We start from the raw sequence: 23,007 nt of genomic DNA, 5'->3' as shown, positions 1-23,007 counted from the left end.
AAAAGCGGTTTCCTGGGAATCTCCCCAACGGTAGGTGACACCTTTCTGTGTCAGCATTGTAAGCGGCTGTGCGATCTTCGAAAAGTCTTTAATGAATCGTCTGTAGTAACCCGCCAAACCCAAGAATTGGCGTATCTCTGTTGGTGTACGCGGTGCAGGCCAGTTCCTGATCGAATCTACCTTGGATGGATCGACATGGGTCCCATCCCTGTTCACCACATGGCCTAAGAAGTGGACTTCACGAAGCCAGAAGTCACATTTTGAAAACTTTGCGTACAACTGCTCCTTTCGAAGAAGTTCCAAGATAAGACGTAAATGCTGCTCGTGTTCCTCCTGACTCTTGGAGTATATCAGAATGTCGTCGATGAAGACAATGACGAACTTGTCTAGATAGGGTTTGCACACCCTGTTCATAAGATCCATGAAAACTGCCGGCGCGTTCGTAAGCCCAAATGGCATGACTAGAAACTCGTAATGACCGTAGCGAGTTCTGAATGCTGTCTTGGAGACGTCCTCATCCCGGACTCTCAGCTGATGATACCCTGACCTTAGATCAATCTTGGAGTAGTAACTCGACCCTTGCAACTGGTCGAATAAGTCGTCGATGCGTGGAAGAGGATAGCGGTTCTTCATTGTGAGCTTGTTCAGTTCGCGGAAGTCTATGCACATCCTGAAAGTGCCATCCTTCTTTTTCACGAATAGTACTGGAGCTCCCCAAGGCGAAGAGCTTGGACGAATGAAGCCCTTATCCAAGAGCTCTTGTAGTTGCTTTGACAGCTCTTCCAGTTCAGTTGGAGCTAGACGATACGGTGCGCGAGCTATAGGTGCTGCTCCTGGAGCTAGCTCGACTTGAAACTCGACCTGACGATGAGGCGGTAGACCAGGTAAATCTTTAGGAAACACCTGAGGAAATTCGCGTACAACTGGAATATCCTCTATTCTCTTCTCTTTCGTCGATGCATCTGTAACTAATGCCAGAATAGCAGTGTGCCCCTTTCGTAAACATTTCTGTGCCCTCAAGAAAGAAATGATACCAACCACAGCACCACTCTTGTCTCCCTGAACTTCGAGAGGTTCCTGACCCAAACGGGGAATATGAATGATCTTCTCTTTGCATAGGATCTCTGCTTGTTGCTTGGATAACCAATCCATGCCGATGACGATGTCAAAACTACCCAGAACTATAGGAATGAGGTCGATGGAGAAAGTCTGACCAGCGAGGATAAGATTACAACCCTGAACTATGTGTGTAGCCTCTAGACTTTTACCGTTAGCTAATTCTACGACATGTTTGGTATTTAGGGGAGTTGGTGCACGTTTTAACATTTGGCTAACTTTCAATGACACGTAACTTGTATCCGCACCCGAATCAAACAATACAGTAACATAAAAGTCGTCAAGAAGAAACTTACCCATGACTACGTTGGGATCATTTCTCGCTTCTCCCTGACCCAGTACAAAAACACGTCCCCTTGCTTCGTTGTCGTTGTTGTTCCCACCATTGTTGTTGTTATTGCCATTTCCCTGATTGTTGTTATTGTTGCGATTCTGGTTCTGGTTCAACTGGGGACAATCATGCTTGAAATGACCTTCAGCCCCACACTGAAAACATCCCCTGTTGCCCCGCTGATGCTGCTGCTGATGCTGGTTCTATGGAGCTGGTGGTGGGTGTTGCTGATTCTGATTTGCAGGTCGCGAAGTCCTGCAGTCTTTAGCTTCATGCCCCATCTTGAGACATCTCTGACAACGCTCCTTACGACACCGTCCACTGTGGTGTCTGTTGCACCTATTACACAATGGGTGAACTCCTCGATATCCACCCTGCCCCTGATTGCCCGAAGAGTGCTGACTGGGACTCTGATAACTGTCAGTCTTTCGCTGCTGAACCTGTGACTGAACTGAAGCTGATCCCTTGCTGGAATCCCCATCCCATTTTCTCTTGTTGTGACTGGGAGTAGCAGAAGTAGTGACAGCAGTAGTGGTAGCACTGATGCGTTTAGGCAACTTATTCTGTTCGACTGCCTGATCCGTGAGACGATGAGCGAGGCGCTGAATAGCCTGAATATTATCAAGATTAGCCGATGTCACATGGCTCTGTATCTCTGGCGCTAATCCCTTGAGGTACAACTCAATGCGCTTGATTGGAGGGTCCACCATAGTTGGGCACATCATGGCCAGCTCGTTCGACCGTTTAGTATAAGCTTCGATCTCTGACCCAACCATTTTCAGATGATACAACTCGTCTTCCAACTTGTGTATGTCTTCTCGTGTGCAATATTCACGTTTAATCAGTTCCTTGAAGTCATTCCAAGGGGTGGCGTTAGCAGCTGCCAACCCTAGGATCTGTACTTGCGCGTTCCACCAAGTTAACGCGATTCCTTCCAAAGTACCAGTGGCGTACTTGACCCTGCGAGCCTCAGGGCATTCACACATTTCGAATACTGACTCTAGCTTCTCAAACCAATGGAGGAGTCCCACTGCCCCCTCGGTGCCACTGAATGTGCTTGGACGACAGTCCATGAAGTTCTTGAAAGTACAAACAGGCTGATGAGCGTGTTGACCTAATGTGTAAGAACAGAACGAGGTTAAACATAAGAGTTGTTTAGGAACGTAGGATCTAGAGATCCTAGAATGAGTTACGACTGCAGGGTATACCTCCTGCGTTTGCAGCTGCAAGTGCCGCAGCAACTTGTTCATTGATAAGAGCCGTCAACTGGGCTTGTGTCATATTGATACGTCTGGCCATTGATCTTCACATCAAAAGCAGCATAAGTGAGAAAAGTTCGCAAATAGTGCGATGACAGAAGAGTCTAAGCACATAGATGTTCTCAAGCAATAACAAGTAATGAGCAGTGTAATCTAAGCATACTACGAGCAAAGTTCTATGCAATTCTAGCATGCAGGCAATAAATATAAACCTTATTACCTAGGATGTTGAGTCTTGCACGTGGAGCGAAGCGTCGTTGTGGATCGTTAAGAGCACTGTTCTGGTTATAGTCTGGTTTTAATAAAAACGTTTTCCCATATTAAAACCAAGTTCTCTATAACCAATGGCTCTGATACCAATCTGTCACACCCTAAAAAAACCACCTGCGGAATATCACCTCTTGGGAGCGTGACTGACCAGGATCAAGCCACCAATCATATCGAACATAACATTTAATAATAAAAGTAGATAATGTAATTCATCACAACATGATTGATGTTCAAAACCAAACTTTGTTTAAGTAGCGGAAGCATGTGAATAAACCCAATATAGTTAATAGTTTGAAATGTCATAAATGTTTAGCAAACATTCACGAATACTTGTCCACAACGACCTGCTCCTCCTTGTGCAAGCTCCATAAGTACCTAAGGTCCTGCAAGGCATGCAACAGAGAGTCAACAACTAGTTGAGCGAGTTCACAGTGTATAGTTCAGTAATGGTAATTGTATGAGTAGCATTATGTTCGTTCGTTAAGTCATGTATCGTATTAGTTTCCATCGCGGGCCTCTCGGCATGTATGCGAAGATTTGGGGTAATACAACCAAATATCCTAGACTATGTATATTTGTATCGCGGCCACCCTGGCATTACTTGCGAAGTTTTAGTATCTATAGTTCGCGGCCTTCCCAAGGCATGTGTGCGAATGATTAGTCATAATATCGCAGCCAACCCCTGGCGTGTGTGCGAAGATCAGTTCAAATGGGTATACTAGTCTAGTCGTATCTTATCTTTACTCTTCCTCTCCCGAGGACCATATCATTAGGTTCGATTAACTAAGTATGTACGAATAAATCATTCAATCCCATTCCCACCCTGGGAACCCCATGCCTTGGCTGTGTGAACTCACCTTGGTTTGCTTGGTATGTTATTGCTTCTAAGGTTTATCAAATGTCTAAGTCCGTTACACACGACCTAGTATATGTTGCACATGATACGATGTAAGTGTTTGCATCAAATTAGGGTTTGCAAGTCATTGATATTCAAGCAACTGTGTTTTGTGTGTTTATGGTGTACAGGATGATATCACATAGAATGTTCACACATGCAAGATCATACAGTTGTATTCAGCATCATACAATCATACAGTCTTTTCAAGTTTAAACAGAATTCAGTGCATGTAACACCAGAAGCATTCCGGATCATGAAATCAACCTAACTCAGACAGTTCATCTACAATATCAGATCATTCATCAAGCATAATGTTCAGACTATGCATCAAGCATGAACTCAAGCTAGGTTATCATATGATAACTCTGATAACAAGGCACATTACACAGAAATTCGGACATAGGATAGTATCCTCTTCACAAAAGTCGGACAACAGGGTTGGGGGGGTTAAAAGTCGGACCAAGGGGAGTGGGCTCACAAATTCGGACCCTGTGGGGGTTAAAACTCGGACAGGGTGTTCCCCCACCCCAAAACTCGGACCACCATTATAAAAAAAAAAACTCGGACACACAAGTGTAGCAAGAAACTCGGACCCCTACTAGGTGTAAAAGGTCAGACAAGGGTAAGGGGTAAAACTCGGACCCCTTACTATTCAAAAGTCGGACTAGATCTTAGGGAGGTTTAAAATTCGGACAGAATGCCCCTCCTAAAACTCGGACAGGCATTAGCAAGTAATACTAGGACCACTTTGCATCTTACAAAAACTCGGACAAGGTGTTTGTGCTTATAAAATTCGGACAAGAGTGCTTGGTTGAAACTCGGATATCATACTCATCTAAAAGTCGGACATCATGTTATATATATGAAACTCGGACACAATTACATGTTTAAAAGTCGGACTAAATCCAATAATAAAACTCAGACTACGTAATGTTATTAAAGCTCGGACATCATTGTGTTATAATAAAACTCAGACAATTATTCATGGTTACGAAACTCTGACCTAATCCACGGACTAACAACATACGTGATATTTCCAAGCCAATTCACAGCATCACAACAGTTACACTTCAACATTCGTACGATCAAAAACCCTAATCAATCTTACATATTGCAGAAGTCAATCAATCGATGATTACAACAATCATTATGTGAACAATCTTATCGGCATGCAACTAATCATATTTCAATAATCAGAATCCAAATCGAATATTCACAGAACATCACATGAAGAATTAGGGTTTTCATGAACACATAATCAAGAATCAAGAACAACCACAAATCAAATAATCAATTAGGGTTTACAAGTATTACAATAATCAATAAACAATTACCTTGAATGATTCTAGAGAAAGAGAGGAGTCAAGAGTGATAAATATCTTGTGCCAATGATGATGGTGATGATGATTGCCAGAGAAAGTGAAAGTACGTGCTTGGATTTTTGTGAAATGATTAGTGAAAAAGGGATTAGGGTTAAGTATAGTTTAAGTTTCACTAATAACTCTATACACCCTTAATTATTATATTTTACAATATTGCACCATCTCAAACACTTTCACAGTTTCACCACCAAGTTTATGCATTTGACAAGTCTATCACAATTAACACATAACCATGCACAAACACACAATACACTTCATTGTATCTAAACGTATACAATTCCATAGCAACTAATTGTGCAAATAAACAACTAAACAATAAACGAATCGTGCAATAAATGCGAAGTAGGAATCTTGGAAATTTGAGTTGTCACAGTTATGCTATAAATGAAATGTTTAATAATTGATGTAAACATTTCAGTTTCAAGATGACGGAAAGGGGTAACAATGATCTGGTGCCGATAGTCACCGAATAAATGAAAGAGGTAATTGCCGAAGAAGTAGGGAAGGCAATTAAGAATAGTCTATCCGGTTTCATAGACAAAATCCAAAGTACGGTGCTATCGTTAGTTGAGGAACGGGTTAAAAGGTTGGAGGATAATGTCAACCATGTGAAAGAAAAATCCGGAGAACGTAAGGGTTGTTCAAACAAAGAGTTTATGGCGTGTAAACTGCCAATCTACAACGGGGAGGTTGAGCCGATAATATGCCAAAGATGGCTAAGTGATGTTGAAGGGGTATTTGAGAGGACCTACTGTGGCGTAAGCGAATTTGTGGCTTACGGAACGGGTCAGTTGAGGGGTCAAGCCAAAGATTGGTGGGATAACAAAAAGAAAGAGATTGGAGCCGAAGCGGCAAGGGCCAAGACATGGGACAAGTTTAAGGAACCATTCCTTAAACATCACAGTCCCAAGGCGGTCATCAACATAATCAAGGAGGAGTTCATCCAGTTAAGGCAAAGGGGTGAAACAATTGATAAAATCACGGGTATATTAATGGATAAGCTGAGGTTCTGCGATGAGCTAGTGACTACGGAGGAGCAGAAAATATATTATTATTATAATATGTTAAGCGATGAGTATCGAGAGTTCATGACCCCTTCCAAGTATGAGACGCTCACCGAGATCATAAATACGGCTCGGGAAAGAGAAATTGAACTTAAAAAGCAAATAGAACGAGGTGAGCGAAGGGTAGTGGAAGTTAAGCCGAGCCATACAAAGAAGGCTCGAACGACTGAGTCAGTAAAGAAGACGGATGCGAAGGGTGGATCGCCGAGTTGCAAAGTATGTGGAAAGGGGCACAAGGGTGAGTGCCGCTTCAAAGACAAATCGTGTCCCATATGCGGGAAGACGGGGCACACCACGTCATTATGTCCGGGAAAGGTCTCTGTTTGCTACAAGTGTTACCAACCGGTCCATAAAAAGTCCGAATGTCCGGACTTGGTTGGAAAGAAAGACACCAAAGAATCTCCAACAGAAACTCCGAAGGCTACTGACACATCCGCAGTGAGATTGTTTATCACATTTGACTTTCCAAATCTTTAGCATGTTGTGATAGTCCACTGATGTACTGTCATTTCCTCTTTTCACAACAAAACTCATTTTTTTTTATTTTACGATGTTTTTGGCTTTTTCAAATTTCTAATGTTTTTGAATTTTCTAAAAAATTCTTACTCCCCCTAAAATTCAAAAACGTTTAAAGAAGCTTGAAAACAAACTGTACGAATAAAGTGACAACTGATTCGAAATGCTTCAATTCGCCATCCACTTGGCATAAACAATCAGAACTCCCCCTCTCAACAAACTATTTTCCCATTATGATTTCAAAACACTTAAGTTTGTTTTAATCAAAATGGTTTTTCTGGAAAATAAGTTTAGTTGATTTTACCACTTGTAGGAAACGGGGATTATATCATCACTTTGTTTTCAGCCACTTGTAGGTATGCACAATTAAACTTGATACAAAGAATGATGTCGATTCCTACTACACTCTTACCAACCTGGGAGCTCTCGCAAGTCAGGATTTTACTTGTGAAAAACTTCCATCCAAGCCTGACTGAACTTGGATGTTTCCTCCTCAACTTCACTTGGGTAATAAGTTGCTTTCTTTGTCTCATAAAAGTCCTTTACCCCTTTAGCCTTTCCCTCGACCATTTTTCCAAAAATATTTTTCACATTTCCATTAAACACTTTCTCAACATCAAATTCTTTCTTCTCATAATAGAATTGATTTGAGATCTCAACCTTACCAACCTTTGATTTAAAATTCTCAGCCCTTAATGGTTGAAAATTAACATCATCCATTGGAGATACTGAGTTTTCTTCTTTAACCTCAACCTGTGGCTCCTCTGACTTTGTGAAAACAGATTCATCGCCAGATTTCTCATCAAACTTTTTAACATCTTCATGAAACTTCTTAACAACCCACATTTGGTTGTCATCCTTAGCTCTCTTTTTATAAAAATGTGTCTTTGAACACTCACCAACTTCATATGTTGAATTTTCAAAAATTTTAAAATTTTCAGTTAGTGGTTCATTTTTCTCAACAACTTTTTCATTGAGTTTAGAAACAACTTCCTGTTTGATGTTGGTAGATTTAGGACAATTCCATGCTATGTGACCAACTTCTTGACACCGAAAACAGGTTCTTGTTTCTTTCTTTTGATTAGCTCCACTCTTCATAACCTCTTGCATCTTCGCCAGAAAATCCCGATTTGATTGCTTCCAGAATGGGCTTTTTGCTTCTTCTTCCGAGCTTGTTCCTGCAACAAATTTTGTATTTGGTTTATAAATTTTTTCATTTTTATAATTTTCAGGTGGAATAAAACCAAGACCTTTCTTTTTGAAGTTACCGTTATGGTTTGGTTTCTTTTGAAAACCAGAACCAGAACCATAACCCTTTTTCTTGTTTAACCGTTGTTGAACTCTTGAAGTGTATTTTTTAGGTTTTTCTTTAAGATTTAAATCTTTTATTTCAGAAATATTAATTTCTGTTAATTTGAAAACCTTTTTGATTTTTTCGACTTGAACACTTCTTATTGGAAATTCTTCATCAGAATATAATTTGTCAGAATCTATCAAAGTATATGCCACTTTGATTGATTCCTCATTCAAATTAGATTTCGATAACAAAAACTCTTTACTATAAACCCGTTTAACCGACGTCTTTGAACAGTTGACCGACGAACTCGAACTTTCATACTCGGACTTTGACTCAGACTCCTCATCTTTATCCAACACCTGATCGACCACCTTTTTTATTAACACGGACTCATGATCAATATCAGACGATGTAAAAGTAATGTCAATGTTTTCTGGTAACTCATCAGTTGTATCGGATTTTAACTTTATATTGACAGCCTTTTCGAATTGCTCCTCATTTGGTTTTCTGGGAGAATAACCTTCCCCGATCGGAGGCGGACACTTGTTATAACTAACACTCTGTTTCTTACCAGTATCCTTCTTCTTTGGCTTCTCATCTTGAAATGCTTCCAAACCTGCAACAGTTGGATAGATTCGATCAATCAAATAATCAGAACTAGAATAACTTTGCAACAATCTTCTAATTCTTTAATTTTCAATCTTCTCTGTTTCCAACTCTTGTTTTAGCTTTGCACATTCCTCAATGTAATGATTGATAGCTTTTTGCTTCGACATCATTACTGCATTCATCATAGTCAATGCATCTTCTCTTTCAGAATTTGTCTTCTATAGACCAGTCACTGTTCTGTTTAACACGTCATACAACTCTTTCACATAATTGAGATTGAACAGTAATTGTTCCTTCATCTTTTCGAACTCAGTCAACTTTTCATCTTTCTCTTCACACTGCTTGCAAGATTCCAAGCATTTTAGACACGGTTTAGTGATCTCAACTATTTTTTCTACTTCGATTATCTTTTCTATTTCAACAACTTTTTCAACTTCAATCACCTTCTCAGTTTCAACAATCTTCTCACCGTCTTTAACTTCTTCACTTTGTTCAGACTTCACCTTTTGAACAACACTTTCACATTTCTTCTTTTTCTGTTCTTTTGCTGCTTGTTTCTCCTTCAGCTTCTTCAAGCGATCTGCAAAGTAACAATTTTTGCAGTGAGTGCTACTGTTTTTGAATCAGGTTGTATTTATCCCAGCTGAATCCTTCTGCCACCTTTTCATCATCTTGATCAATGATACCATAATAAGCTTTCTTATTTGCATCTTCGATCATTCTAGCATGAGCAGTTTGTGGTTCTTTTTGTTGATGCGGTTGATGAGAAACTTGTTGATATATGGCTTTCCGATAGTAATCACCTTTTCCAAACGGATTCGTTGCTCCACTTGCCTCTTCATAGGATTCCAGAACGGTAGCAAGTAATGCCATATGATCCTTAGCAACTTCTTCAGAAAAACTTTGACCATTCGGAAGAGTCAATGCAATGTTGCATTGTATCACACAACCATTTCCACTTTTTGAGCTTTGAGACTGAAAGCTTGAAGTTGAACTCTTCGGATTAACACTTGGATATGAAGAGACTCCATTGCTGCTGCTTGGACTTTGATTGATTGTTCCAGATGAGTTTTCAGCACTGAAGGCAGTTTGGATTTTCGGACTTGCTTCGATATCTGGAACACCCCCTTTGAAGTACATTTTAACATCTTGTTGTGCACATGGATTGCTCATTCTAGCAATCTTCTGTTGCTCTAGGTCTTGTCCTTCAATCTTTTCGATGAACTGAGAAACTGTCAATCCATCATATTCTCCGGTGTTCTTTAAGATCATCAAGAATGTACCCCATTCCTTTTGCGGTAACGCATCAGCCAATTTGTCAACCCATTCCTCACGTTCTTTGTTGATATCTAACAAAGACATTGACCGGACTAAGTGACAATATATTTCAATTAAATTCTTTGTGTCTTCTCCCAGTAAACTTGTAAATAAGTCAAATTCTTTCGTTAGCAATGCCTTTTTACTTTGATCATTTTTTCACTTCCCGCAAACTTAATTCGAAGTGCTTCCCAAATTGAACGAGAAGTCTTATCATGTTGAAGCAATATGAAGATGTATTCTTTAATAGCTTGCTGAAGTAAACTTATCATCATCTTTTCAGCTTTATACATATCACGTTCTTTGTCTGTAAATTCAGAAATCTTTTTCTCAACTCCCAAATCTGTCCGTGGTAGTACATACTTTTTCTTTATACACTCCCAAGATCTCAAGTGATTTGCCTGAACCCAATTCTCAAAACGATCTTTCCATCCATAATACTCCACAATGCCCATAAGCTTCGGGGGTTTTTGCATTGTTCTGGTTTCATTTTACATGTTCATGCTTTGAGCAATGGCAGCCGGAGTAGTCGGGGATGTGGCGAATGCGTTGAAGAACTCTTCTTCCATGATTCGATAACAAGCTATTCACAACAGACACTTTCAAACGAGATTAGATTTCAAGCGAAATTACTCCGAGCGAAATTAACCTGCAACAGACACTTCAAACGAAATTATGATTCAAACGAGATTAAAATCTTCAAACGAAATTAGTAATTTCGTTTGAACTGCCAAACGAAATTTAATTCCGTATGGAATTACACACGATTTCAAGTGAAATTACAACTTTCAAACGGAATTATGATTTCGTATGAAAAATTTCAAGCTGAATACTAATTCCATGCGGAATTAGCAGCAAATTCAAACCGGAATTAATCAAACTATGTAATTCCGAGCGAAATTAGGGTGTAATTTCAAGCGGAATTATGATTATGTCTGCAAATCCAATCTGATATTCAAGCGAAATTATCAATATTATCAGAATTAAGCCGAATTAAAGTCCAATTTTCTCAAGGATTTGTTAATACACTATTTCGCTTATGATATAAGAAATTCAGATCATATTGACTGTTAAAACTTGTTCAATTGAGAAAAGAAGGTGAAGAAGTTAGAAAACGAGATGAAATCAAGCTGAAATCTGCAAAACTCCTCCTCCTGTGCTCTGATACCACATGTAGGATCGTGTACAGACCCAAAACGAGTCAATCAGAGGTGTTCTACACAATATGAAAGGCGGAAACAGACATATTATGTGTGATTCAGCAAGATATTCACTTATAACTGTCTTGTTTATTGATCTGGTAACAATTTACAGCACGGAGACACTTCGACAGAGCTTCACCGTCGGGAAACACCTTCCTAATTCCGTTTCAAATGAAACTGTCACACCCTGAAATATCAGAGCATTGGCGTGACTGGACTGGTATCTTCATTGCACAGCGGAAGCAAATAAGCTAAGACTTCTAGAAAATAAACGCCCACTAAGTACTCGACTCTTCATGGTTCTCCTATTCCAACTGTGCCTTGTCTTAGAAATGCAACCTGAGAAAGAAACATGCGAAAAATCAACATAAAATTGAGCGAGTTCATAGTTTGTTTGTAAAAGATTTGAAAGAAAACTTTTTGAATAACCGGTTTTTGTTGTATTGCTGAGAAAACGAATTTAAAATCATTTTCTTGTCATGTTGTATGGAAAGTTTGGATGAAAACATGGTATGTATCTTGTATAATTCAAGTATTCTTGTATAAATCATGTATTCTTGTATGTATCATGTTTTCTTGTATAAGTCAAGTATTCTTGTATGTATCAGGGTTGTTAATGGGTTGCAAGGCCATTAACAAGTGACACGACATAGGAAGTCACTAAACCATAGGCATTTTTCTGTAGTCGATTCACGACTGAGACACAAAAACACTACTTGGTTCTAGTTGTCACCAAGAGTGGGGCTGCCCTGACACACGTTAGATCTAACCTTTTGTTCTGCGATCTTAGTATGTACATGATTAATGGTGCTTATGTTACCCTATTCGTGACACGATTTCTCGTATCATTCCTCAATTCTTGTATCATTTCTCATTTCTTGTATCATTTTTCAATTCTTGTATCTCTTTGTGCTTGTATTTTCCCGTAGTTTAGAAAACTAGAATTCATGTGTATGCATATTTCGAAAAATACGCTTGTTTGAAGAACCGGTATAAAACATAAGCTTTTCGTAAACCATTTGTGTCAGTTAAAACTTTTCTTGCAAAATGGTTTAGAAATATGTAATTCTTGTGTGCTTTGCAAAAAGTGCATGTCTTTCCACGCCAAAAACATTTAGAAAAATTGTAAAACTGTAAAAAGGTGGGGTTATGAACTCACCTGAATCTTCCTGTGCAAAGCTAGCTATATACGACTTTGTGATGTTGTTTCCAAGACTTGACTTGCTAGCGTGCATTCTATAATATTCCTAACACGGAATATCTTATAAGTTTCTAAGTAATTGCAGTAACTACAGTACGTGTTACCGAGCTTTCCCGAATCGTTGACGATAAGCTGTTAACTTTATAAAAATAATTAAGTTATACTTTGTCGCCCCAAGAAGTCGTTTGTGTATGTAACGAATATTTTTATGAAATCAATATATAGTAAACTAGTATGATGTATCACGCCTTGTAGATGTTTGTCGATGTATACGTTTATGCCGCTTCGGCGTTTGTAATAAATATAAAAAGTTATATTTATTTTGCAAAAGTATCATCGAGTTGTTTGAAGTTTGAAATAAATATACAAACTATATTTATTTTATAAAAGAATTCGTGTCGTTTATAACTTCAAATAAATATATAAACTATATTTATTTAGCAAAACAATCGTTGTGTCGTTTGATATTTGAAATAAATATAAACTATATTTATTTTGATGAAACGAATTCGTGTTACACGATGCTTGAAATAAATATATATACTATATTTATTTATAAAAGGGTTCGAGTTTACGTTTGAAATAAATATAATAATAACTATATTTATTTTGTATAGGAGTTTGCGTTGTCGTCGTTTTTTGTAAGTTATAAAGTTACTTGATCCGTTTGTTTTAAAACATGTTTTATTTTATGGATTTTCTCGAAAAACGGGCAGAGTTTCCTCTGTTTTTGGACGCCCCATCAACACCGGTTGTCGTTATTATATCAAAATTCAACAAAACATTAACAATATAAACACTATATATGTAATTTTTGCCAAATGTACCAAAAGTAAACTATTATCAAATCAGTTCGGGTCGAGCTCGTTCACGAAATACTTAAAATTACGTAAATATTAAACGTGTCATTAGTTTTTACCAAGTCTTCACGCCGAAATGTCGAGCCTCCCGACTGAGTTGACCGAGTCAGCTCTTGTTGACTGAGTTGAGGCGAGACGAACCGAGTCGAGCCGAGTTGGACTGAGTCAAGCTGAGTCGGACCGAGTTGAGCCGAAGTACACTGAGTCGAACCAATTTTAACCTGAGCCGAGACCATCTCTGACTGAAACACAACTAGACTTGAATTTTTGGAGCCCTGCACCCGATCCCGAGCCGCGAACCACCATCCAGAAACTGATCACCGCTAACCCGAAAATTACCAGCGACGCCGCGGCTCCGCCGCCGTCGGCGGTCTGTTGCCGGAATAGAAGAAACATCATCATTATCATCAAAATCAATCTTCATAAACAAAAGATGAAAAAGGTGGGTTTTTACCAGATACTCATCGGACAGAAACAGGGACCGTCGGATAATCGAACCGACCACCGGATAACCGAACCGACCGGCGGTCCGAACCTCCGACCGCCGGTTCCCTCTCTCTCTCTCTCGATCTCTCTATCAGCTCCCTCTCTCTCCTGCCAATCTTTGTGTCTTCATCATCCTCGCCGGTGGATTATCTGTTGGACTCGTCGTCGGAGTTCGGCGACCAGAACCTGAGTGAGAGAGGGAGATGAGACAGGTGTGGGTGTGTGGTTGTTTGACGGAGAAGCCGGCGTCCGAACGCCGGTCTGAATCATGGCCGGAGGTCACTCCAGTGACCTGTTGTGACGAGATAGGCAGGAGCTCAGGGGGTGTTGGGGTTGTCGGAGGTGAGAGGGTCGAAGGGAGTGTGTGACTGGAGAAAGGACTGCCGGAGCTCCGCCACCGGCGGCGGCGCCGCCACGCACCGGCCGGCTCCGTCGGTTGAGTCGCCGGAAAGATTAACAGAGGGAAAGAGAAGTCGGGGTGTGTGTGTTCTTGTCTATTTGTTTTCAAAATGTGAAGTAAAGAGGGCATGGTCCCTTTTTATACTAGCTGATGGGCTTTGGGCTTGGGCCCAAGGCCCACAAGCCCCAAAGCTCGTGTTTTAAGTGGCCCGATGATTTCTATGAACTCGTTATTGAAGCCCGATGTCGTAAAAATGTCGAAATTTGTTGTTTTAAATTAAAAAGACGCAACTTAGTGCCGGTAGTCGCGCGTGACGTGCTTGATCGTCGCTTACGGTACAAATTCGCGAAAATTTCGTAGAAGACGCCGTTCACTGTTTAGATCCGTTTTTCGATACGTTTTCACTGGAATCACTGAAATTTAATTTCGAAACAAAATATATTGCAAAAATTTAAGTTCTAAAAATAATACGCATCTCCGATGCTTCCCTTTCGTTACCGGTGTGTTTCCTGCAGTCGCGTTTCTTGTTCCCGTTTGCGTTTTGTGATGTACGAAAGCGAATTAAATTCACAAAAATTAATTTCATAACATAAAATATTCATAGAAAATCCGTATTTGTCGGCGTTGTCAGTATTTCGTACGGTATCAGTTCGTTGTCGCTTGATATTCAGCAGATTTCCTGTAAATCTCCACACGCGCACTGTATATTCGAATAAATGTTCCTAGGCACTCCAAGGGCCTGGTTAAGTTAATTAGCGTCGTAAACACCATTTAATGTCGCGCAAATCGCCTGTTAATCACGTAATTAAGGGCGTAAATTACCGGTTGTCACAGTCTCCCCCTGTTAATAAAATTTCGTCCTTGAAATTTAGATTACGTCAACTCCTTAAAGTTACGTTATATGTAAGTAAATACGAATAATGTCAAAGGAAACGAGGCATACTGACACAGTCACTAGTGTGATCAAGTTAACAGGGGTCCAATAAAAGAGGAATTTCAACCAATAGAATTCCAAATAGATTTTTATAATATGCAATTGAATGTTAGAATCAATAACATTCGCTGGGAGAAGCATAGAATCAACAAGCCCAAACGAAATAGTTTTGCATGAAACGCTCGATCATGATCAGCCCAAGCTGCAAGTTCTACCGACGCCACAAGGTGTCGTAGTGATAAAAAATAATTCGATAATTGTGGTGATCAAACAAGTATCACCTGTGTTTGAAGACAAATGAAAGCGCGATAATAAATTGAAGCGGATTTAATCTAAATAAATAAATATGTAATTAAATCCGTGCATGAGATTAGCGCAAGCTCCAATTTAGTGAAAATGTCACCTCAAGGTGTCGAAATCAACAAACGACTTAATGGAGTCGTAGACCAAACAAATCTACTACGACTCATAACAATGAAACACTTGTTAGAACGAATTCGAATATGATGTTTTCAATACATCATATGGTGTCTTGAATTGAATATGTGAAATGAACAAGTTCAAACAATTGAATTTGACTTCGGCGCAAGCCGACAATAACTGCATGTATCGACAAGAAAACTTTCGGCATGGTCACAACGAAAACCATGTACGTAACTTGAAAAGAAAGGGATTTCAAGAAAATGTGTTGACCTGATAATGAAGAAGCCAACAATTACAATAATGCAGGTCATTCGAATCACAAATCAACAATTAGATTTAGCGAAACAATATTTTAGCTTCAATGAAACGCTTTATTCGAAACGAAACCACATGCGTAACAAACGATGCATGCGCAACATATGAATTTTCGAGAAATGAAGCAAATGAACATTCGCTATAATGAAGAAGTTATTGTGTTGCAATGACCATTAAGAGGAGTAGAGATGAGAAAATCTACTCAGTAAATGTGAAAGTCGAAATTTCAATAAAAGAAATTTAAGGACTTTACCTGGGGTTGCATGTGACGACCAGTTGTTAGGTTACATTACCATGGATTGTCAAACATGGCGTATTCGTCATTATTGAGTCAGGGGGGAATGCGGAGACATACGTCTTCTCCTTAGCATGACTCGTGTCGTTTGCAGGACCGCGTGCCAAACTGCCGCTTCCTCGAAAGTCGTATGTGACGTACTTCAACCTCCGTTGATGTATAGCTTAAGTTTCACGTATACCTGTGCACTAGCGTTTCGTTATGCGTAGGATGCCTGCTCGGGAAGTTAAAATATCATAGACAATATGAATAATAGTGTGTGCCCGAGTTAATATTCGCGGTTCCTATGTTATGACCTTTAATGAACTTCAACATGAGTTTCCGAAGGTCTTAAATGAATGTTCTTAAACTCTCAGAGTTTTGTATACTGTATGTAATTGTTTTTGTGTACCATGTATAAAACACCACTTTAGCGTATGTTTGGAAACGTACTTTTGACTATTTGTTTTTCGGAAACGGTTGGAGACCATATTGGAGTCTTAGGCGTTCTGTACGTATTCAAGGTCTTAATGATCTAAGTCCCAGAGAAAATTGAGGTTAGAGCCTAGGTGTCTCTATAGACAACCCTATTTGCTGTAACCTATAGCTCTGATACCAATCTGTCACACCCTGAAATATCAGAGCATTGGCGTGACTGGACTAGTATCTTCATTGCACAGCGGAAGCAAAAAAAGCTAAGACTTCTAGAAAATAAACGCCCACTAAGTACTCGACTCTTCATGGTTCTCCTATTCCAACCGTGCCTTGTCTTAGAAATGCAACCTGAGAAAGAAACATGCGAAAAATCAACATAAAGTTGAGCGAGTTCATAGTTTGTTTGTAAAAGATTTGAAATAAATCTTTTTGAATAACCGGTTTTTGTTGTATTGCTGAGAAAACGAATTTAAAATCATTTTCTTGTCATGTTGTATGGAAAGTTTGGATGAAAACATAGTATGTATTTTGTATAATTCAAGTATTCTTGTATAAATCACGTATTCTTGTATGTATCATGTTTTCTTGTATAAGTCAAGTATTCTTGTATGTATCAGGGTTGTTAATGGGTTACAAGGCCATTAACAAGTGACACGACATAGGAAGTCACCAAACCATAGGCATTTTTCTGTAGTCGATTCACGACTGAGACATAAAAACACTACTTGGTTCTAGTTGTCACCAAGAGTGGGGCTGCCCTGACACCCGTTAGATCTAACCTTTTGTTCTGCGGTCTTAGTATGTACACGATTAATGGTGCTTATGTTACCCTATTCGTGACACGATTTCTCGTATCATTCCTCAATTCTTGTATCATTTCTCATTTCTTGTATCATTTCTCAATTCTTATATCTCTTTGTACTTGTATTTTTTCGTAGTTTAAAAAACTAGAATTCATGTGTATGCATATTTCAAAAAATACGCTTGTTTGAAGAACCGGTATAAAACATAAGCTTTTCGTAAACCATTTGTGTCAGTTAAAACTTGCTTGTAAAATGGTTTAGAAATATGTAATTCTTGTGTGCTTTGCAAAAAGTGCATGTCTTTCCACCACGAAAACATTTAGAAAAATTGTAAAACTGTAAAAAGGTGGGGTTATGAACTCACCTGAATCTTCCTGTGCAAAGCTAGCTATATACGACTTTGTGATGTCGTTTCCAAGACTTGACTTGCTAGCGTGCATTCTATAATATTCCCAACACGGAATATCTTATAAGTTTCTAAGTAATTGCAGTAACTACACTACGTGTTACCGAGCTCTACCGAATCGTTGACGATAAGCTGTTAACTTCATAAAAATAATTAAGTTATACTTTGTCGCCCCGAGAAGTCGTTTGTGTATGTAACGAATATTTTTATGAAATCAATATATAGTAAACTAGTATGATGTATCACGCCTTGTAGATGTTTGTCGATGTATACGTTTATGCCGCTTCGGCGTTTGTAATAAATATAAAAAGTTATATTTATTTGCGAAAGTATCATCGAGTTGTTTGAAGTTTGAAATAAATATACAAACTATATTTATTTTATAAAAGAATTCGTGTTGTTTATAGCTTCAAATAAATATATAAACTATATTTATTTAGCAAAACAATCGTCGTGTCGTTTGATATTTGAAATAAATATAAACTATATTTATTTTGATGAAACGAATTCGTGTTACGCGATGCTTGAAATAAATATATATACTATATTTATTTATAAAAGGGTTCGAGTTTACGTTTGAAATAAATATAATAATAACTATATTTATTTTGTATAGGAGTTTGCGTTGTCGTCGTTTTTTGTAAGTTATAAAGTTACTTGATCCGTTTGCTTTAAAACATGTTTTATTTTACGGATTTTCTCGAAAAACGGGCAGAGTTTCCTCTGTTTTTGGACGCCCCCGACAACACCAGTTGTCGTTATTATATCAAAATTCAACAAAAAATTAACAATATAAACACTATATATGTAATTTTTGCCAAATGTACCAAAAGTAAACTATTATCAAATCAGTTCGGGACGAGCTCGTTCACGAAATACTTAAAATTACGTAAATATTAAACGTGTCATTAGTTTTTACCAAGTCTTCACGCCGAAATGTCGAGCCTCCTGACTGAGTTGACCGGGTCAACTGAGTTGACCGCGTCAGCTCTTGTTGACTGAGTTGAGGCGAGATGAACCGAGTCGAGCTGAGTGGGACCGAGTCAAGCTGAGTCGGACCGAGTTGAGCCGAAGTACACTGAGTCGAACCAATTTTAACCTGAGCCGAGACCATCTCTGACTGAAACACAACTATACTCGAATTTTTGGAGCCCTGCACCCGCACCCGATCCCAAGCCACGAACCACCATCCAGAATCTGACCACCGCTAACCCGAAAATTACCACCGACGCCGCGGCACCGACGCCGCGGCTCCGCCGCCGTCGGCGGTCTGTTGCCGGAATATGAGAACCATAATCATTATCATCAAAATCAATGTTCATAAACAAAAGATGAAAAAGGTGGGTATTTACCGGATATTCGTCGGACAGAAACAGGGACCGTCGGATAATCGAACCGACCACCGGATAACCGAACTGACGGGCGGTCCGAACCTCCGACTGCCGGTTCCCTCTCTCTCGGTCTCTCTCTCAGCTCCCTCTCTCTCCTACCAATCTTTGTGTCTTCATCATCCTCGCCGGTGGATTATCTGTCGGACCCGTCGCCGGAGTCCGGCGACCAGAACCTGAGTGAGAGAGGGAGATGAGACAGGTGTGGGTGTGTGGTTGTTTGACGGAAAAGCCGGCGTCCGAACGCCGGTCTGAATCATGGCCGGAGGTCACTCCGGTGACCTGTTGTGACGAGATAGGCAGGAGCTCAGGGGGTTTTGGGGTTGTCGGAGGTGAGAGGGTTGAAGGGGGTGTGTGACTGGAGAAAGGACTACCGGAGCTCCGCCACCGGCGGCGGCGCCGCCACGCACCGTCCGGCTCCGCCGGTTGAGTCGCCGGAAAGATTAACAGAGGGAAAGAAAAGTCGGGGTGTGTGTGTCTGTTTGTTTTCAAAATGTGAAGTAAAGAGGGCATGGTCCCTTTTTATACTAGCTGATGGGCTTTAGGCTTGGGCCCAAGGCCCACAAGCCCCAAAGCTCGTGTTTTAAGTGGCCCGATGATTTCTATGAACTCGTTATTGAAGCCCGATGTCGTAAAAATGTCGAAATTTGTTGTTTTAAATTAAAAAGACGCAACTTAGTGTCGGTAGTTGCGCGTGACGTGCTTGATCGTCGCTTACGATACAAATTCGCAAAAATTTCGTAGAAGACGTCGTTCACTGTTTAGATCCGTTTTTCGATCCGTTTTCACCGGAAGCACTGAAATTTAATTTCGAAACAAAATATATTGCAAAAATTTAAGTTCTAAAAATAATACGCATCTCCGATGCTTCCGTTTCGTTACCGGTGTGTTTCCTGCAGTCGCGTTTCTTGTTCCCGTTTGCGTTTTGTGATGTACGAAAGCGAATTAAATTCACAAAACTTAATTTCATAACATAAAATATTCATAGAAAATCCGTATTTGTTGGCGTTGTCAGTATTTCGTACGGTATCAGTTCGTTGTCACTTGATATTCAGCAAATTTCCTGTAAATCTCCACACGCGCACTGTATATTCGAATAAATGTTCCTGGGCACTCCAAGGGCCTGGTTAAGTTAATTAGCGTCGTAAACACCATTTAATGTCACGCAAATCGCCTGTTAATCACGTAATTAAGGGCGTAAATTACCGGTTGTCACATAAACGGGCTGACACATATATATAAGCAACATAATTCCGCTTGAACAGACTCATGCGGAAATACAACTCAAACGAAATCACATGTTCCAAACGAAATTACATGTTCCAAACGAAATTACATGTTCCAAACGAAATTACACTCTCAAGCAGAATTACCTTGTAATTCCATGCGGAATTACATGTTAACATCTTCAAGCGAAATTAACCTTTTAACTTGATTTCTTGATCTTCGTGCCCTGTGCAATGCAAGACTCGATACAAGACGAAGTCGACAGACGTATGCACCAACATTAATTTCGTAAATTCAAGACTTGCTCGATAAAGGATTTATAAGGCCGAGTGTGTCTCCTTGGGGCGCACCGGTATTATTCGTGAAAAAGAAAGACGGAAGCATGCGTATGTATATCGATTACCGGGAGTTAAACAAACTCACGGTAAAGAATCGATACCCGCTTCCGAGAATAGATGATTTATTCGACCAGTTACAAGGTGCGAATTGGTTTTCAAATATTGACCTTAGATCGGGGTATCATCAGCTAAAGGTCAAGGAAGAGGATGTACCGAAGATGGCCTTCCGTACGCGGTATGGACATTATGAGTTCCTCGTGATGTCTTTCGGATTGACGAATGCACCCGCGGCTTTCATGGACCTCATGAACCAGGTTTGCAAGCCAATGTTGGACAAGTCGGTAATCGTGTTTATCGATGACATTCTAGTATATTCAAAAAGTGAGGCGGACCATGCGCATCATTTACAGGAGGTGTTAGAAACACTCAGACGAGAGAGGTTGTATGCGAAATTTTCGAAGTGTGCCTTTTGGTTACGAGAGGTATAATTCCTCGGCCACATCATAAGTGCCGATGGAATATTGGTAGATCCATCAAAGATAGAGGCCATGTCAAAATGGAGCCCTCCGAAGAATCCTTCGGAAATTAGAAGTTTCTTAGGGCTCGCGGGATACTACAGGAGATTCATTCAAGATTTCTCCAAGATTGCTTCGCCATTAACTAAATTAACTAGAAAAGAGGAAAGATTCTTATGGGGCGTTAAACAAGAAAAGGCGTTTCAAATGCTAAAAGAGAAGTTAACTCACGCTCCGGTATTAACGTTGCCAGACGGAGTCGAATATTTGGTAGTCTACTCAGATGCGTCACATTCAGGGCTCGGATGCGTTTTGATGCAACGAGGCAAAGTGATAGCTTATGCCTCGAGGCAATTAAAGGTGTACGGAAAGAAATATCCCACACACGATCTCGAATTGGCGGTAGTGGTGTTTGCATTGAAAATATGGAGGCACTATTTATACGGAGTAAAGTGCACCATATTTACCAACCACAAGAGCTTGAAATACTTCTTCGATCAGAAGGAGTTAAATATGCGGCAAAGGCGATGGTTGAAAATGGTAAAAGACTATGATTGCGAGATATATTACCACCCCGGAATGGCCAATGTTGTGGCGGATGCCTTGAGCAGGAAAACAGACTATGTTCCAGTACGAGTGCGGTCGATGCAGCTTGTTGTAACCTAGGGTTTACTTGAAAGAATCCGAGAAGCACAAGCCGAGGTGGTAAAAGAGGAAAATTTGAAAAAGGAAAGGATAGTTGGTCAATTGAAAGATTTGGCGGATGGTAACAACGGGTTAAAGACTCGGTTCGAAAGAATTTGGGTCCCAAATTCATGTGGAGTCAAGACGCTTCTACTTGATGAAGCTCACAAATCCCGTTATTTTATCCATCCGGGGGCAACCAAGATGCATAATGATTTAAAGCAAAACTATTGGTGGCCCGAAATGAAAAGAGATGTTGTAAAATATGTAGAGAAGTGCTTGACTTGTTTACAAGTCAAGGCGGAACATCACAAGCCATATGGTAAACTGCAACCATTGGAGATTCCAGTTTGGAAATGGGAACATATCACCATGGACCTGTTGACCAAACTGCCTAGGACGGACCAAGGATTCGATGTTATATGGGTGGTTGTTGATAGACTGACGAAAAACGCTCACTTTATTCCTATACGTGAGCCTTATACATCAGAAAAGATGTCGGAAGTGTATACCAATGAAATAGTGGCGCGCCTCGGAGTACTGTTATCCATTGTGTCTGACAGGGATACCTGATTTACTTCACACTTCTGGCGAGATTTCCAAGAACATATGGGAACGAAACTTTTTATCAGCACTACATACCATCCTCAGACAGGTGGACAGAGTCGTTCAGAGGTGTTCTACTCTGTTTCAGGTGCGGAAAGCAAGAAACAAAGCTAAGAAAAGCTGATTCTTCACTTAATCTGCTGATTGTATTGATATGACAACGATTACAGCTTAATCTTCACACCGGCAGCACTTCGGTATGGAATTCGTACAACCGATCTACCTGATTTCGCTCATGACACATATATATAATGTCTGAGATTTCGCTCCAAGGAACACCTGTCCACAAGAGCGAAATCAGCTTTGTCCATATAAGCGAAATCAGATCACTTAAGACCCTATGAGCGAAATCAGGGTCTAATACACATACATTCTCTCATTTTCTCGTAAATCGTGCCCTAATCTATACAATTCAACGTAAGACTCGATAGAAGACGAAGTTGACAGATGC

The 23,007-nt window shown here is 39.9% G+C and overlaps 1 protein-coding gene across 1 annotated transcript; it reads left to right on the top strand.

The window, feature by feature from the left end:
• Positions 1 to 5,729: 5,729 nt before the first annotated feature.
• Positions 5,730 to 7,837, top strand: LOC110889660. Its single transcript, XM_022137226.1, has 2 exons — positions 5,730 to 6,758; positions 7,820 to 7,837. The coding sequence occupies exons 1-2, from the start codon at positions 5,730 to 5,732 to the stop codon at positions 7,835 to 7,837; spliced, it is 1,047 nt and encodes a 348-aa protein (XP_021992918.1).
• The last annotated feature ends 15,170 nt before the right edge of the window (positions 7,838 to 23,007 follow it).

Source organism: Helianthus annuus, chromosome 2 (assembly GCF_002127325.2).
Source record: "Helianthus annuus cultivar XRQ/B chromosome 2, HanXRQr2.0-SUNRISE, whole genome shotgun sequence".
NCBI classification, from domain to species: Eukaryota; Viridiplantae; Streptophyta; class Magnoliopsida; order Asterales; family Asteraceae; genus Helianthus; species Helianthus annuus.
The sequence above is the reverse complement of the archived record's forward strand: the minus strand, read 5'-3'. Positions and strand labels throughout refer to the sequence as shown.

Excerpts from the sequence above, each read along its gene's own strand:
- LOC110889660 (XM_022137226.1), top strand. The coding sequence starts at position 5,730 with ATGAAAGAGGTAATTGCCGAAGAAGTAGGGAAGGCAATTAAGAATAGT.